At 46.0% G+C, this 18,398-nt stretch overlaps 1 protein-coding gene across 1 annotated transcript; it reads left to right on the forward strand.

Moving 5' to 3' along the window:
- The first annotated feature begins 4,118 nt into the window (after positions 1–4,118).
- LOC128060299 (olfactory receptor 4D9) lies at positions 4,119–5,054 on the forward strand. The gene has a single exon (XM_052652681.1). It carries the CDS (start codon positions 4,119–4,121, stop codon positions 5,052–5,054), a length of 936 nt encoding a protein of 311 aa, XP_052508641.1.
- The last annotated feature ends 13,344 nt before the right edge of the window (positions 5,055–18,398 follow it).

The raw sequence follows: 18,398 nt of genomic DNA on the forward strand, positions 1-18,398 counted from the left end.
CCTCACCATCTCCCAGTTTGCCTGAGTTCACGCCCAACTGTCACCATATTGTAAATCAACTCTAGTGGTGCAGGCTGAGAACTGACTCTCATTCACGTCCTGTGAACCTCACATGGATTTCTCATGAGCTTGGTACTATTATTGAGTAACCTGCCCAAGGTCAAACCAGCTAGGAAGTGGTCAGTCCCAAACTGCATACACGCTCCAGATGATCCACAAAGGTGTATCCAAAATGGGAGTGTAGGCTGTGATGCTGCCCCAGCAGGCCTCCGGGGCAAGGCTTGCAGATATTCTATGTCCAGGGGGGACGGTTTCTCATATACCTCCCCGTGACTTTGTACCTTCTCACTTTTCTTTCGGCCGATTCCAGAAGCTGCAACACGCTTCTTGTCTTAACTGTAAAGGCCTTCAGGAGAGGATCTGGGTTAGAGTCACCACTGCCTCGATGCCATTGTGATGATTACTTTTATGTGTCAACTGAGATGGCCACAGGGATTCGGATTAAAACTGGTTGCTGGGTGTGTCTGAGAGGCTGTTTCAGATGAGATATGCGTCTGGATTTGGGGACTCAGTAAATCAGATTAGTCCCCCGCCCCCAGCAGGTGGATATCCTTTCACCTGTTGAGGACCCCAATAGAACAGACAAGGTGGAGGAAGGAGAAATGTAACCCCTAGTCTTCTTTTTTTTTTAAGAAAGAGAGATAAAAAAGAGAAAAGAAAAACATTCCAGTTTCCACTTTATTATTTATTTTTGGCCACACAGTGCAGCATGTGGGATCTTAGTTCCCTGACCAGGGGTCAAGCCCATGCCCCTGGCAGTGGAAGCGTGGCACCTTAGCCACTGGACCGACAGGGGTGTCCCTGGACCCCTTATTTTGGCCTCACACCTCAAGTTTGGCCATCTCATCATTTTATACCATTGGCTCCTCTAGTCCTCAGGTCGTTGAGTTAGGACTGAATTCCACTATCAGCTTTCCTGGGTCTCCAGCTCACAGAAGGCAGACTGAGGGATGTCTCAATCTCCATAGCAGCATGAGTCAATTCTGCATAATAATTCTTTCACTAAATGTGCATATGTGTGTACATATATGTACCTATGTACATATATTATATGATGGATACAAATATAGATACTGATCTTACTGGTTCTGCTTCTGGAGAACCCTAACACAGCCATGGAAATGGTATGTAGAGGAAGGAAAGAAAAAAAGAAAACCCAGGTCTCCCACATTGCAGGTGGATTCTTTACCAGCTGAGCCACCAGGGAAGCCCAAGAATACTGGAGTGGGGAGCCTGTCCCTTCTCCAGGGGATCTTCCCAACCCAGGAATCGAACTGGGGCCTCCTGCATTGCAGGCGGATTCTTTACCAGCTGAGCTACCAGGGAAGCTCCATATGTGTGATGGATACAGGTATAAATACAGGTCTTATTGGTTCTGTATTAGGTTTCTAGAGAACCCTAGAAATGGTATGTAGAGGAAGGAAAGAAAACAGAAATAGAGAAGAAAAACAGGAGCAAGAAGGAAGGGAGAACAGCTGATGCAGAAGCTTTCAATCTTGTCACAGTGGTTTCCTGAACAGAAGATTTGAAAACCACTCACTTATGACTCCAGTGTCCGAAAGAAAGATTCCAGAATAAGGTGCTGTCGTCACTTAAAATACTTCTACGTCCCGGAGTAACCAAACACTTTGAGGGTGATTTCTCCATTGGTTATGGTAAGTAGTTAGCGTGGGGAATATTAGGATTCTTGAGAGCCGAAATTTTCTGTAATCATGATTCTGAGCATTTATTCTTATCACAACAACATTATTCTCATCACTCCATGTTGTTGACATAAACAGCAAGCACTAACGGCAATGAAATGAAAAAGGGGCTCTTATTTTTCTGTGTGAAAAAAAGGAGAATGCTGCCTGGGGAACTGTGCTCTTTGAAGGATCTTTTCCGAAGATTTGGAGAAGGAAATGGCAACCCACTTCAGTATTCTTGCCTAGAGAATTAGGTGGACAGAGGAGGCTGGCAGGCTACGGTCCATGGGTTTGCAAAGAGTCGGATACGACTGAGCAGCTAACTTATAAGCCTTCCTAAGATGAGAAAAGCGAGAGGAGTGGGGGTGGGGCATAGAGGAACTAAAACCAGAATCCGGGAAAGAACCGCAGCAGGGCAGCTCACAAGCAAGCATTTGGGAGGACCTCAAGCAAATAAACCAGGGAAAGGTGAGGTGATTTTCACGTTCTATTTGATAAAGGCTGTAAGTTTATTTGGTATAAAATAGTAATTATGAAAATGTTGTTGTTTAGTCACTAAGGCATGTGACTCCTACTCTTTCGTGACCCATGGACTGTATGTAGCCCACCAGGCTCCTCAGTCCTTGGCATTTCCCAGGCAAAAATACTGGAGCGGGTTGCCATTTCCTTTTCCAGGGAATCATCCCGGATAGTCAATTAAGTTTTCCTTGAAATGAAATGCATCTGAGGCTAAAATATTATAAAGTCATTACCACGTTTATATTATTTAACACTTTACTGAAGTACAATGTACATACATATAGAAAAATGTACATAAGCCTAGAGTCTGATGAGCTCCCACACAAGCTGAATACATCTTTGCAACAAGTACCCAGATCAAAGAAACAGAACATTATCAGCACCTCAAAAGCCTCCCTCACGTTCCCTTTAGTTGTGCACACCTTGGTACTTTATGTGAACAAAATGGGAGCGTGTGTGTCTTTTGTGCCTGGATCATTTGGCACCACATATTCGTGAGATTCGTGTGTTTTGTTACACATAGTGAGATCTTTCCCGTTGCTATGTAGCAGTGTGTGAATCTAACAGGTCATTTTTCCTACTGTTAGCGGGCATTTCTGCCGTTCTCCAGTTTGAGGCAATTGCAAACAGTGCTGTGAATATTCTAGGATATGTCTTCCAGTAGACACAAATATGTCCATACGTCCTAGGAACAAAGTAGATTGTTCTTAAGATGGAGATGGGTAGATGGATGACAGACAGACACATATAGACCTCCATCGTGAAATAACAGCTAATAAAGACATAGATATCAGTATTAGCAGATATAATCAAACAGCAAAATGGTTGACTTACACCCCACCAGCAGGGTTCCAATTGCCCCATAGCTCCACGTCACTTGACGCTGTTTATCTTTTCTAACTTAGCCATTTTGCGCATAGACAGCAGTTTCTTGCTGTGATTTTAATTTGCATTTCCCTGGTAATTAATGAAGCTGAATCCGCTTTTGGATGCTCTGTTGTGAATCTTTTTCTATCTATTGCTTCAGCCGTGCTGGGTCTTCCTTGCTGCGCAGACTCTTTAGCTGCAGGGAGCGGGAGCTCCTCTCTAGCCGCGGCGTGCGCGCTCCTCCTGGCGGCGGCTGCTCCTGCCGTGGAGCACCGGGCTCTAGGGTGCTCGGGCTCAGTAGTGGCGGCTCCCACGCTCTGGAGCACAGGCTCGGTACTTGGGGCTCACGGGCTGAGTTGCTTCCTGGCGGGCGGGATCTTCCCCGGCCAGAGATCAAACCCATGTGTCCGGCACTGGGAGGCAGATTCTTCACCGCGGAGCCACCAGGAGAAGCCCTTTGGTGAAGTTTTGGTGCCTGTCTTGGCCATTTTCTGCCTTGCTCCTCTATCTTCTGCTACTGATTTGCAGAAGTTGTTCACATACTCTGGATGTCAGTGTTTTCTCAGCTATAAGTGTTGTAAATATCTTCTTCCATCTGAGGGTTCTTTTAATTCTCATAGTGATGTCTTTTGAGAACCCAAATTCTTTACGTGTCCTAAAGTGGATGCTCACTCTTTATCACCGCAAGCGGCACGTGTTATACATAGCGCGTGGGGAACTGAACAGGTCCACAGAGCTGTCGCCTGCGTTTCAGTGGCCACAGTGATAGAACCGACCTGCTCGAACGACTCCCGTCGGAAACGTGGGTCATCTTCTCCCTCACGATGGCATGCAGAACTGCAGGCACAGAGCCTGCACAGAAAATAACTTCCCGGGCCAGCACCAAAACCCAAGCGCCAGAAAAGACAAGGGCAGATCTCTTAATAGAGCCTTTAACTGTGCTGTTATTTCTTCCAGAGATGCACCTGAAAAAGAATCTGTGACCCCATGGATCAGGGAAATCATACCAGAGTGAAAGAATTTATTTTCCTGGGCATTACCCAGTCTCGAGAGCTCAGCTGGGTCTTGTTCGTCTTTTTGTTCCTGGTTTACATGACGACTCTGCTGGGAAACCTCCTCATCATGGTCACGGTTACCCGGGAATCCCGCCTCCACACCCCCATGTACTTCCTGCTCCGTAACCTGTCGGTTCTTGACATCTGCTTTTCCTCCATCACAGCTCCTAAGGTCCTGGCTGATCTGCTCGCAGAGAGGAAGACCATCTCCTTCAACGGCTGTGTCTCTCAGATCTTCTTCTTCCACCTGCTCGGGGGAGCGGATGTCTTCTCCCTCTCGGTCATGGCCTTTGACCGCTACGTGGCCATCTCAAGGCCCCTCCACTATCTGACCCTCATGAGTCGGGGGCGGTGCACTGCCCTCATCGTGGCCTCCTGGGCGGGGGGCTTCGTCCACTCCATCGTGCAGATCTCCCTGCTGCTCCCCCTCCCCTTCTGCGGACCCAACGTCCTGGACACTTTCTACTGCGACGTCCCCCAGGTGCTCACACTCGCCTGCACAGACACCTCCTCTCTGGAGCTCCTGATGATTTCCAACAATGGATTAGTCAGTTGGTTCATATTCTTCTTTCTCCTCGTCTCCTACACAGTCATCCTGACGATGCTGAGGTCCCACTCCGGGGAGGGCAGGAGGAAAGCCGTCTCCACCTGCACCGCCCACATCACGGTGGTCACCCTTCACTTCGTGCCCTGCATCTACGTCTACGCCCGGCCCTTCTCCGCCCTCCCCACCGATAAGGCCGTCTCCGTGACCTTCACTGTCATCTCCCCTCTGCTGAACCCCCTGATCTACACCCTGAGGAACCAGGAGATGAAGGCAGCCATGCGGAGGCTGAGGGGGAGACTCGGGCATTCAGAAAGGGTTTAGCGTCTGTGCGGACAAGATAATACCCAAACTCAGAGATATATATTAGGGCTTCTCTGGCAGTCTTGTCATTCAATCCCTGGTCGCAGAGCTAAGCTCCTGAAAGCTGCTTGATGTGACCAAATATATATACGTATGCAGGAGAGGGGTCCATCTGAGCCAGTCCTGAAAGTGGGCTGTAATCCAGCCTTCAGTCCTACAGCCCCCACTAACTGCAAGGGAGTCTGGGGGATGTAATCTAGCTCTGCACCCAGAAAGAAGAGGCGCGATCATAAAAAACGGTGAGCGCCAGAAATCTCCTTGACATTTATGACTCATTGCTAAGAAATCATGATCGGATCAGAGTACAAGGACTTGTGTTAAGGAGTCCCTTAATACCTAGAAATGTTCACTGTGGGGGGGGGGTGCTGCACACTGGGAATGCGCAGAGAACCACACTGAAGTGAAAGAGACATGAGGTGACAAAATCCAACTTTCCTGACCCAGGGGTTGAAGCAGCGTCTCTTGCATCTCCTGCACTGGCAGGCAGATTCCCGACTGGCAGCGCCACCCAGGAATGCCTGTTGGAAGCCGACACTCATTAATACAGAGGCTCCCAGAGAGATGAGTGTCTTCTTCCTATCGTCCTTTCCCCTGTTTTGCTCCATCACTGCCGGGGTCCAGCCCCGGGGGATCCAGGGTGATTCGAAGGTGGGGATGGAGTCGGCGTCCTTGGAAAAATACATATTTAATTACAGATATATAGAGAGATTAGAAACGGATAGTGTAGTAGGAAGATTAGTGGAGAAAAAGAGGCTGAATAACTTGGATTACGTGGAATAGCACCCATGCTCCAGATGGGAATTCAGCCAGAAAAACGAGGAGCAAGAAAGAATGACATGGGGGTATCAGTCTTTCCGGAAACTGATCCGATTTCTTTATTTTTGGGTTTGCTTATATACCTTTTGTTACATATAGGGATGAATACAGGGTCACGCAGGGGTCAGCAGTCCTGACCTTTATCAAAATCAGGTACTTCACATAAATGTATTAAAAAAAGGTCTTAGGGATATTACATCATCTTCTGGCCATGAGTGAGACCTGCTGACATTTTATGATCCTTTCTTTCTGATAACCAAAATACTTATTTCTTCCAAGGGTGTTTTTTCTTAAACCAGGCACCACCCTCCAAATAAAGTTACATTCCTATAGGATGGGGGTGTAGTGAGTTACAGTCAAGAAAGGAATTTATTTAACCCAAGGTTAACATGATTAATCTTAAAGGTTAATACTTATTTCTCCTATATGCTAGTTATATTCATTATAAGGGCAGGGAACATGGAGATTTAGCAGCAAACATCAGCCCAACAAATGAAAATCCTTTCACCAATGTTCCCCTTAAGATCTATTTAGTCTTAAGATAGTGATAAAGTTACATTCTTACATAGCAAGGACACAGTGATTTATAACAAAGTACAATGATCTATTACAAAAGAGAAAATTCATTAACTCAAAAAGTCTAGTATTGCTAACCTTAAAAACTACTATATTTCCTTTTCTATATTCCAAATACAGTGATTAATATATTCCCAGGTGCCTAAGGATATGGAGGCCTGGCGGCAATCATTGACTCAACAAGAAGAAAAAGCCCTATGCTAATTAAGACTCTCAAAATACTCCGAAACTCTCTGTGCTCTTTATGGTTGAGAGGTAGTCAACAATCATGTGGCAGGAGTATGGATAATCCTGTCACACAAGCTAGTCTGTCAGCAGAGAGGTTTGACCTGAGACATCCTTGTCCCACCCAGGGGAGGGAATTAGCAGCAATTATTGACACAACAAATGAAAAACCCTTCACCAATAGAATTCCTAACCAACACACTATACTAATAATTTCTAACTCCCCAAAAGAATTTGCCTTTAGTAAGTGTAAAACATCTCGTGCCTCTCAGGTTGGGAGGCTGTAAACAAACACATGTGGCCGGACGAACCTATACAGGCGGGCTAGATAACCTTCAGAGGAGTCCGTAAGCTGAAACACTCTTGTCATGCCCAGGAATTTTTATTGCCTTGGAGCTGCACGTTTACACCTTCTCCGAGAGAAACGGTTATGGAGGAGAGCCCCCCGTAAAGTCAGAGGTGTAGGTGAGAGCATAAAACAGACTCTGGTTTTGGGGGTAGATGCTCGGGAACAGGGGGTTTCCTGAGGCTTGATCACGCCTTCGCGTATGCCAAGCCTCCTTCCTCATGACCTTTGCCATGGGCGGAGTTCCTCATGCTGGCCCCCAGCATATTACCACCACTCAAAAATGTTCTGAATTATTTTTCAATGTTAGACATTCTTCCTCCAAGCATCAAAGTCCCAGTAAAGACACAACGTGTCTTCACTCGGATCCGTCTGTGGAGTAAACCCCCTTTACTGCCTGGCTCCACCTTTGCCCTGGTGCCACTGTGCTCCAGGCCTTCTGCACTTGTCACGAAGGTGTCCTTTCTTCCCCCTGCTTCTCTGTTGGCTTTACCTTGAGCAAAACTGCTATGGCTGGGCAAAATTTTAAATAATCAAAGATCTATACCCTCAGAGTATGTGTTCCCAAGTGTGTGTGCGTCGCTCAGCCCTGTCCAACTCTTTTCGACCCCATGGACTGCAGCCCACCAGTCTCCTCTATCCATGGGGGTTCTCCAGGCAAGAATACTAGAGTGGGTTGCCATGCCTTCCTCTAGGGGATCTTCCTAACCCAGGAATCGAACTGGGGGCTCCAAGCCACCAGGGAAGCCTGTTCCCAAGCGTAGGACCCCACAAACGACTGTGACCTAGCAAAAGTTGTTCATGAAGCTGACTTGGACCATTTACAACATGCAAAAGAACCTGATAAAACACAGTGAGGAAAAGCAGTTCAATTCAGAAGACTATTAAATTTATTTGTCTGTCACCATGACATCAAATAATTACTTGGATCAATATATATACATATTTTTCCTCCAAGTAGGGACATTTTCTTAAGGAATGATTAGATATTGAACTGATTCTAGTTTATTCTACACACATTCTGTATATTTGGCCCTATCATTTGTGATGTTTTTTCCTACCCCAGAAACATTGATTTTAAACTTCCATGATATTTTTCATAAGCAAATAAATGTATCTATATACACAAATGGGCTAATTCAGGAGTGATCCTGTCATTCTGGATGTCTTTGAAAAATTCAAAGAGTCAGGTTGCTTCAGCTTAGTTTCCAAGATGCTAGTGGGGTCAGCACCACAGAAACTGTACTGAAGCAACCGTGAGATTCCAGCCACAAAGCTCTACCCTGGACGGATCTGCAGAGTTCTGCTGTTGTTACTGTTATGTAACTTGTCTTCCGAGTCTGAAAGAGACTATTGTCCACATAGCTCTTACTCGATAATAGACTATCACCTCAGTACTATGTTAGTGAGTTATTGCTGAATAACACATTACCCCAAAACTTAGTGGCTTAAAACAGCACCCATTTCTTTTTATTTGTCTATTTATGGCTGTGCTGGGTCTTCGTTCCTGCACATGGGCTTTCTCTAGCTGCAGTGGGCGGGCTTCCCACCTTTGTGGCAGCTTCTCTTGTTGAGGGCTCACGGGCCTCAGCAGTTGCAGCAAGCAGGCACAGTCGTCGAGGCCTGAGGGCTCCAGAGTGTGGATTCAGCAGCTGTAGCCCATAGGCTTACTTGCTCTGCGGCTCGTAGCATCTTCCCCGACCAGGGACAGAACCCGGTCCCTGCAATGGCAGGTATTCCCGCCCCCTGTACCCAGGGAGGTCCCACACGCATTTCTTAAGTCACAGTTTGTGTGAGTTGGGGATCCAGGCACAGCTTAGCTACATCTTCTGCATAGGATCTCTCACAAGGCCACAGTCGAGACATGAGCTGAGAACTGCAGTCTTATCTCAAGTTTCGACTGGGCAAGGATCGGCTTCCAAGCTTACTCGTATCATGAGCCATCGGCCTGGGGGCTGCAGTTCCTTCCTGGCTGTGGCTAGAGGTTCTAACCCTCGAGGGCCTCTCTCACAGGGCACCTCACTTCACCAGAGTTCACAAGGAGGAACAGCGCGTGTCAGCAAGACAGAAGTCACGGGCTCTTCTAGCCTGATCTGGAAAGGGGCAGGCTATCATGTTTGCCAACGTCTCATCCTTAGAAGCAAGTTAACTAAGTCTAGTCCACACACAAGGCAAGGGGATGGCACAAGGGCATGAATGTTAGAGCAGGAACTGACAAGCTCTCCAAATAAACTAGGAAAAAATGATTGCAAATGATGAAAGAAACCTAAACATATTTGATTCAGGAAGAGTTACAAAAGACCCCCCCCCCCAAAAAAAGGGTAAAGGGAAGCGTCAGATTCAGGAAGAGTTACAAAAGACCCCGCAAAAAAGGGGGTAAAGGGAAGCGTCAGATTCAGGAAGAGTTACAAAAGACCCCCCCCCCCCCAAAAAAAGGGTAAAGGGAAGTGTCAGAGGCATCTCAGAGACACGGAGTCCTGGGGACAAGGAGAATAACGGTGCCGGGCCCACCGGAAGAAGGACCGAGGCTTTCTTTTCTTTTCTTGGCTACACGGAGCCTTCATTGCTGTGCCCGGCCTTCCTCTAGCTGCGGAAGGCGGGGACTACTCTCCAGCTGCGGCGCACGGACTGCTCACTGCTGCGGCTTCTCCTGTTGCCAAGCTCGGACTCGGGGGCTTCAGTACTTGTGGCCCACGGGCTTAGCTCCCGACAGCCTGTGGAATCTTCCCAGACCCGGGATGGAACCCAGATCCCCTGCATTAGCAGGCGGATTCTTAACCGCTGGACCACCAAGGAAGTCCTAGTTCTTTAAAAATATTTCTTTGTTTGGCTGTCCTAGGTCTTCGTTGCAACACGCAGGATCTTTCGTTGCGGCGTGCAAAGAATTAGTTGCTGCATGTGGAATCCAATTCCCTGACCAAGGATTGAACCTGGGCCCCCTGCTTTAGGAGCACAGAGTCTTAGCCCCTGGGCCACCAGGGCAGTGCCGGAAGTATTTAGTTCTTGAGAGCAATGATCAGATCTATTTTAGACGTTTTGAGTTGAAGGTGTGCCCTGTATCCAAGTGAGACAAGCCATGGGTATATGGTGAGAGACAAGGTTTCAAAATGATATTGAAAAGAAGAGGAGGGGGGAAATGGGGTCTTGGGGCTCATAGGGCCTGGAACAAGGGAAAGAGAAAGTGAAGTCGCTCAGTCGGGTCCGACTCTATGCGACCCCACGGACTGTAGCCCTCCTGGCTCCTCTGTCCATGGGATTCTCCAGGCAAGAATACTGGAGTGGGTTGCCATTTCCTTCTCCAGGAACAAGGGAGACACTCAGTAAATGCTTAGAGACGAATGGTACCAGCCCACCCTTTGTCTGTTTACGTGCCTTCTTTGTATGAGAAGTTTGGGCGAAAACAAGAAAAAAATGCCTCTCCAAGTCTCTGTGATGCATCTGATTGTGTATGCTATCAGGACAACGAGCAAACTACCTGCCTTAAAAAAGAAAGAAAGAAATGAAACAGGCTGCACACACTCTCCTGGGAGTTCTGTTCACTCTCCCTGAGTTCCATCTCTTAAGGAGGCAGAATCCTGTCTGTCCCCGTGAGCCCTTCCGGCAAAGATCCTCGGGTTCTAATCAGAAGATCGAAGAGAAGTCACTCCTCCCCCGCACCGGGAGAATTTCAAAAGCAAGATGTGCGCGTTCGCATACCTTTTCCCGCGCGTGTTCAATTTCTTAATAAGACTCAAGGGAACGGCATCCCATTAGGAAAGTCTGGCCACTCAAGTTCAACGGTCACATCTGGAAGCATGCCCGGAGCTGAGGGACTGGCACTCGGGGCAGCCGCACCTGGGGCTGAGTGGCAGGACCACGCGGAGGTGATCCTTGGAGCCCGCCCTGTGCAGGAGAGAAGACACTGTGCGGCCAACCCCCAGCAGCACGGCCGCCTTAAAGGGGACTGCTCATGAGCGTCGATGACTCCTAAGATCAGCGTATGCCACCGGACGGCCAGCGCTAGTTCTCAGGTAGGAGTTAGAGGTCAGGAGCTCTCAGCGGCATTATTTTGGGGCTTTGGGGTGTGGGCCTGTGTGTCTGACTGTACGTCTGTGCCTGTGTGCCCATGCACTACCAGCTTGGAAAATCTTATTGTGGATTTCAGAAATACATTGAATGGTAATAATGCTCCTGAAAGGTAGAGGATGCTGGACATTAAAGCTCAAAACTTCAGAGACGCAGCGCAATTAGCCCTTCAGTATTTGGAAGGGTCCTTGAGCAGAGAGAGGTCAGCTTGTCAAGAGGGCCCCCGGGGGGCACACGCTTGGTGGACAGTTGAGGGGGTGAGGAGTTCCTCTAGTTGGGGGCTCCATGACGTTCATTAAGCCTGTTTTGGTTGGGCGATGTTGCTGTTTGGTTGCTACTGTTGTTCTGCATTTCGGCTGAGCCATTCAGCTCGCAGGATCTTTAGGTTCCTGACCAGGGTTCCGACCCAGGCCCCAGCAGTGGAAACACAGAGTCCCAATCACAGGATGGCCAGGGGATTCCCTAGCCTGTTTTATCAGAATGGGTTTCTCTGGCCCTTTTTTATTATTATTATTCTTTTTAAACTTTATTATTTAGATTAAAATATTCCCTTTAGAAGTTATCATTTTGCTTTTATGAGGGTTTCTTTTGTGAGTAGTACATTTATTTTTTTAGTTGAAATATAATTACAATGTTGCATTAGTTTCCACAGTAGGGCAAAGTGAACCAGCCATGTGTATGCACACATCCCCTCCCCAGCCCACGCTGTAGGTCAGCACACAGAGCCAAGCTGAGCCCTAGCGCCACACAGCAGCTCCTGCTAGCTGTCTATTTTAAGCATAGTGGCGGGTATGTCAATGTTACCGTCTTGACTGGTCCCTGGACCTACTTCTAAAGAAATTCTTGGGGTCTTGAACGCGTTCTTGCCAAAAGCAAAAAATAAAGCAAACATAAACAATAATTTTCTGCTTTCTTTTCTTCTCTCCTGTTGCAAACAGACACACATACACAGAGACTCTCATCTATCCTTCCCCTCTTCTGTGTTTACTCTCTTAGCTGTGCAAATATCCTGTGGAGGGAGAAGCAGCATTTTCAGCATTTTTCTGTTGGATCAGTGACCACTTTTACCACTCCCTTCTGCACAGAATCTCGTGCCTTTGGGTTTCAAAGCCCATTCTTCTCACCACTAGGACAAACTGCCCCTGGCACTTCTTGCCACCAATCAGCCATCTGTTAACTTTCAAGACACACTTGAGATTTATAGGTTAACTGAGATTCAAATGCTGGTGAGCAATAGACAGAATACAATCTTAGACTCATCACAAGATAATTGAGGGCAACACTATTTAAAACAATTGAGAATTAAAGCTCCAAAGGTCTAGAGCAGGGGTAGGGGGTGGGAATAAATTGGGATTAACAAATGCACACTGTCATATATTAAAACAGATAAACTTACTATATAGCACAGGAAACTATATTCAATATCTTATAATAAACTATAATGCTATAATGGAAACAAATATTTTTAAAGAATATAGATATTTACATATACGTATATATAAAACCGAATCACTTTGCTATACACTTGAAACTAACACAAGTCAACTATATTTAAACAAAAAATAATTGAATATACATTTATTTTTAGAAAGTTCCAGAGGACTTACCTGGAAGTCCACTGGTTAAGACTACACTTCCATGCAAGGGGCACAGGCTCAATCCCCGGCAAGGAGCTGAGCTCCCACGTGTCACACGGTGCAGTCAAAAACATTTCTTTTTTTTTTTCTTTTAAGCTGCAAAGGTCTGGAAATCACCTGGATCGATGGATCCATTTAATATTGTGTAATACCGGGCAGACGTTTCCTGCTTACAAAAGGACTTGAGGCAGTGTGTGCTCCCATTTCACTCATGAAAAGACTAAACATCCTGGAGTTTAGATGCCTTTAAAAATTCCACTGTTGCTTCATGAAGTCCTCAGAGTTCAGATCTCCCAAGCTGGTATCTTCTTTCTGAGCCACAATACTTCCCACTGTAGTTTAAAATTTAAAAAAAAAAAAAGTCCTCTGTGCATTATCTAAAAAACTAAAAAGCTGCATATGCTCTGATCACCTTATTTCAAAAACCTTTTAAAATATTTACTCTGAAAAAAAATAACTGGCCCTTTTAAAAACAGAAAACATTTGAAGGGGATGAAATCTTTGGGGAGTTATTGATGGATTCATAGGTCACTGGGAGTAAGCCAAGAAAATTAGCTTTGTTCAGCTTGGCCTTCAAAGGAAAGAGAATAGGAGGAAAGTTAGCAACATGAAGTTCTGTTCTGATGCGAAAATGAGACATAAAGTACAGTGGGATCCAAAGATCTGAGTCGTTAACTGAAGCTGAAGCTCCAATACTTTGGCCACCTGATGTGAAGAGCCGACTCACTGGGAAAGCCCCTGATGCTGGGAAAGGTTGAAGGCTGGAGGCGAAGGGGACGACAGAGGATGAGATGGTTGGATGGCATCACTGACTCCATAGACATGTTTGAGTAAACTCTGGGAGATAGTGGAGGACAGGGAGGCCTGGCGTGCTGTGGCCCATGGGGTCACAAAGAGTCAGACACGACTGAGCGGCTGAACAACAGCAGCAGAACAAAAGGACGGCTTCAAAGTGGGAAGGACACAGAAAGAAGCGAAAAGAAGTGCCAGAGGTGAGCACAGCCTGTCGTTGGTGAGAACAGCAGGGGAAGGGCTGAGCTCACTCTGCCCAGAGTGATCAAAGGGCGCGCGAAGCAGGGGGACAAGCTAGGGCTCGGCAGAGTCACAAAAGCAGAAGATTGCAGAGCCGCTTGTCTGCCAGCTGGCATTTATGTAAGTCACCCCCTACACAGGCTGGGAGACAGAGGTTCCTTCCTTCATGATGATCACATTCAAAGAAATGGCTCTTGGTCCTTGAAAGAGACGCTTGTAAGTTGCAAGAGATACACAGCCGAGTTGCCAGGACTGGTCCGGAAATGCTCTAAGCAAGGGAGATCAGGGGCCACCTCTGATGTTGGCTGGAACAAACAGTAAATTCTCCTGGCAGCTTTGTGCTTTCCCAGGCAGGCACTTTAAATGAGGGCCTGGGGTCATCCTAAGGACACTGCCTTGTGTCTCCAGAGGCCATGTGGTGGTCTGGTCATCTCTTTTGCAGGTTTGGACAGAGTCCTTAGGTGCCAAAATTCTGCGGTTCTCAGGGGCACGAGTGAACTTTGGGGTGAGGGAGATGTTCCTTATCCTAATTTGGTGATGGTTTCATGGGTGTATGTATATGTCAAAGCTCATCAAACCGAACCTTTAAGTGTGTGTAGTTCATTGCAAGTAAGTTACACCTCAACAAAGCTGATTTTTAAAAAAGAAAAAAGGTGCAAAGGATAGGTTTTTTTGTTGGTAAAATCACAAGAGACTGATGCCTGTTAACACCCAAACTAGAATTCATTCTAAATACTCTCTTTAAAACAGGGTTGGAAATAGGAGAGAACAGCAACAAACTAGGATCGGCAAACAAAGCACGGCGATAAGCGCTTTGAAAACTGTGCTCCTTTGCAAAGTAGGGATGTTCTAGATTGTTTTATCCTTTGGCATATGTGTTGGGGTGGGGAGGTTCAGGGAATAGATTTTATTTCTTAGAGCAATTTTAAGTTTACAGAAAAATTGGACAAAACGTACAGAGAGCTCCCATCAACTACCAGCCCAGTTGCCCCATTACTCCCACTGTCCACGGTGGGCTCCATTGGGTAAAAACTGACAGACCAGGATGGAGACATTATTCTCAGCTGAAGCCCATGATTTGCATGAGGGCTCACTCTTTTTGTTAAGAAAGCTAAAGGAAATTTTAAGTTTCCCTTCCACGCCATACTTGATCATTTACTATGAGGAAAAGAAAGTTGGTTGCAATCCCAGTCTTCCATATTCTGGATGTGTTTACAATACTGATACTTTAGCATTACTTTCAAAAAGGGAGGAAAACAGACACTTATCACATTCTTATTCTTTCCGATAAAAAACAATAGTTCAAATAGTGCTAACAGCTTAATCACAAAAATAGTTTATGGTTTTTATCCATAAAAGATAATGGATATTCACTTTTATCCATTAACTCACTTAGTGCCGAGTATTTCAATTTTCCTGCCAATAATAACAGAATAATAAACGTATGTCATAAGATGAGTATAGCACGTGCATGATTTTAGTAATGTTTTTTAAAAAGCAGATCTACCCTTCAGTGACCTAGTATTGAAGAACTGCGGTGCTTCCTAAAAGCATGATTTAAAGGATTTCTAAGCATTTGCTGAAAATTCTTTTAAGTATCACTAACAACGATAGCACGACAATTAGAGTGTTCTTAAAGCTCTTTAGAATAGCAACTTATAATATTTTAAGCTAACCTGAATCATGATTGCAAATCTGGCTTCAGTGTGGAGTTTCCCCTGGCAGTAACTGATGCAGGTACGTGACCCAGATCCTCCCACATACTGGAAAGCAAGAATGTCATGTGTGCTTGTGCAAGACGAAGGCGTTCCATGCACATGGACGGTCCGATCAGGGCCCGCTGAAAGCTTGAGACCCTGACCTTAAACACCACTCGGTCTTGTACATTCTGTGGGTTTCCACGGTGCCACGTACCCACAATCTGAGTGGCATACAGAAGAGCTTCAGTGCCCAAAAAACCCCATGTGTGTGTGTGTGAGTCGCTCAGTCATGTCCAACTCTCTTTGCGACCCCATGAACTGTACCCTGCCAGGCTCCTCTGACCATGGAATTCTCCAGGCAAGAATACTGGAGTGGGTTGGCATTCCCTCCTCAGCGGATCTTCCTGACCCGGGTCTCCTCATTGGCCGCCAGATTCTTTACCCTCTGAGCCACCAGGGGTGCCCCCAAAATTCCCTGTGTCTCACCTATTTATCCCTCCCAGCCTCCACACCCAGTGCCCCGCAGCCATTAATATGTTATCATAAGTTTGTTATAGTCTTTCGATTATGATTTATTACACTCTCATTTCCAGACTGTCATATAGGGGGATCATACAGTAGAGACCTTTTCAGATCGGCTTCTTTCATTTAGTACCATGAACAACGTTTCATCCGTTGTACAGAACATATCTGCTTTTGAGATGCTAGATTAGATAATAGTTGCAATTATTTCAAAGAACCATATTTTATAACAAAAGTATAAAAGTGCATTTTTGTCAGCGTTTTTAAAAAAATGTGTAAAAGACTGACCCTGCAAAATGTTAAGTGTACTATACATGGGGGAAATGGGGTCTGTGTCACCTCACGTTGACTGTGTTAAGCAAGTCTCCTCAAGGTCCACGGTCCTGTAAAACAAACACGATGATATTCAGTGTTACCGATGATGAACTGAGGCTCAGAGTTACCTGCCAATTAAGTGGCAGCATCTACATTCAAATTCAGGTCTGCTGCATAGAGAACAGACTTGTGCTTGCCAAGGATGAGGGTTGGGGAGGGATGAATCAGGAGTTTGGGACTAGCGGATACAAACCTATTATATGCAGAATGGATAAGCAACCAGGTCCTACTGTAGAGCACACAGAACTATATTCAGTAGCCTGTGATACACCATAACGCAAATGACTAAGCATGTGTGTAGCTGAGTCACCTTGCTGCACAGCAGGACTGGACGTGCACTGTAGACCAGCTGCGCTTCCACAGAGTAAATCTGCACACACACACACACACACGCAGGGCTGCTGATACTAACAGCTTTTCTTTTCTTTTGAACTTGTTATTTTGTATTGGGGTATAGCTAATTAAAAATGTTGTGATAGTTTCAGGTGAACAGCAAAGGGACTCATGCATATACACGTATCAAAATCCATTCTCCCCCGAAGCCCCTCCCATCTAGGCTGCCACAGAACATTGAGCAGAGTTCCCTGTGCTGTGCAGGAGGACCTTGTTGGTTACCCATTTTAAATACAGCAGTGTGTGATACTAACATCTTTGCTCTTTGTGAAAAACTAAAGCCTCTACAAATGCCGAAGTGACGCACCAATGTAGGTGACGAAAGGGAGGGGGACTGAGGAAGGAAGAGCATTGGTCCAGTGGCCAGGACGGTGAAGTCTTTGGCAACAGCATTATGAAAAGCAGAGACTGTAGTTGCCAAGTCCTGATCTTGGGCCACAGAAATCAGAGGGAAGCAAGACACCAAAGAGAAGGGAGACTGAACAGGAAAGGAAGAGGGAAGAGGAGAAGGAAGGAAGGAAAGAAGGAAAAAAGAAAGAGAGACGCACTCAGTTAAACTTAGCTGCTGCAAAGCTGTTTGTCCTAAGGAGAAAGTAAAATGGAAACTGTCTTTCTGGCCTCAATTTAGTGCTGGTCACTGGTATCATGAAGATCCAGCAAGACTATGCCAAGTAAATTGTCCCCAGTGGAAGCAAATGAAGGAGACGCTACGAGCTTCTGTTAGAGTCACAGACTGTGTATAATACTGTTCCCCCGCATGTCTTTCCCACTTCCTAACAATTGGACGCATGAGTGTTCATTGAAAGCAAAAACAAAGCTCGTCTCTTCACTTCTCAGAGCATTCAGTGGTTTTTCAAGAATAAAATGATGAGACTTAAAATTTTTAATAAGAATAACATACTAATTAAGGTGCTTTAATTAATTTGTCAGTGTTCACTCGTTAAGTCATGCCCTACTCTTCACAACCCCATGGGCTGCAGCACGCCAGGCTCCCCTGTCCTTCACTGTCTCCTGGAGTTTGCTCAGATTCATGTCCATTGAGTCAGTGATGCTAACAAACTATTTTATCCTCTGATGCCCTCTTCTCCTCCCGCCTTCGATCTTTCCCAGCGTCAGGGTCTTTTCCAGTGAGTTGGCTCTTCGAATCAGGTGGCCAAACTATTGGAGCTTCAGCTTCAGCATCAGTCCTTCCAATGACTATTCAGTGTTGATTTCCTTTGGTTTGATTGCCTTGCAGTTCAAGCAACTCTCAAGAGTCCTCTCCAACACCACAGTGTGAAAGCATCTGTTCCTCTTGCTCAGCCTTCTTAATGGTCCAGCTCTCACATCTGTACATGACTATTGGAAAAACCATAGCTTTGACTACACAGACCTTTGCCGGCAAAATGATGTCTCTGCTTTTTAATAAGCTGTCTAGGTTGGTCAGAGCTCTCCTTCCAAGGAGCAGGTGCCTTCTAATTTCATGGCTGCCGTCCCTATCTGCAGTGATTCTGGAGCCAAGAAAATAAAACCTGTCACTGCTTCCGCTTTCCCCCTTCTATGTGCCATGACTGGAAGATCCCTGCAATGGCAAGCCACTCCAGGATTTTTGCCTCAAGAACCCCATGAATGGTATGAA

The sequence above is a fragment of the Budorcas taxicolor genome, chromosome 15 (assembly GCF_023091745.1).
Source record: "Budorcas taxicolor isolate Tak-1 chromosome 15, Takin1.1, whole genome shotgun sequence".
In the NCBI taxonomy this organism is placed as follows: Eukaryota; Metazoa; Chordata; class Mammalia; order Artiodactyla; family Bovidae; genus Budorcas; species Budorcas taxicolor.

What these genes read in the sequence shown, in the direction of transcription:
- LOC128060299 (XM_052652681.1), top strand. Translation starts at nt 4,119, where the DNA reads ATGGATCAGGGAAATCATACCAGAGTGAAAGAATTTATTTTCCTGGGC.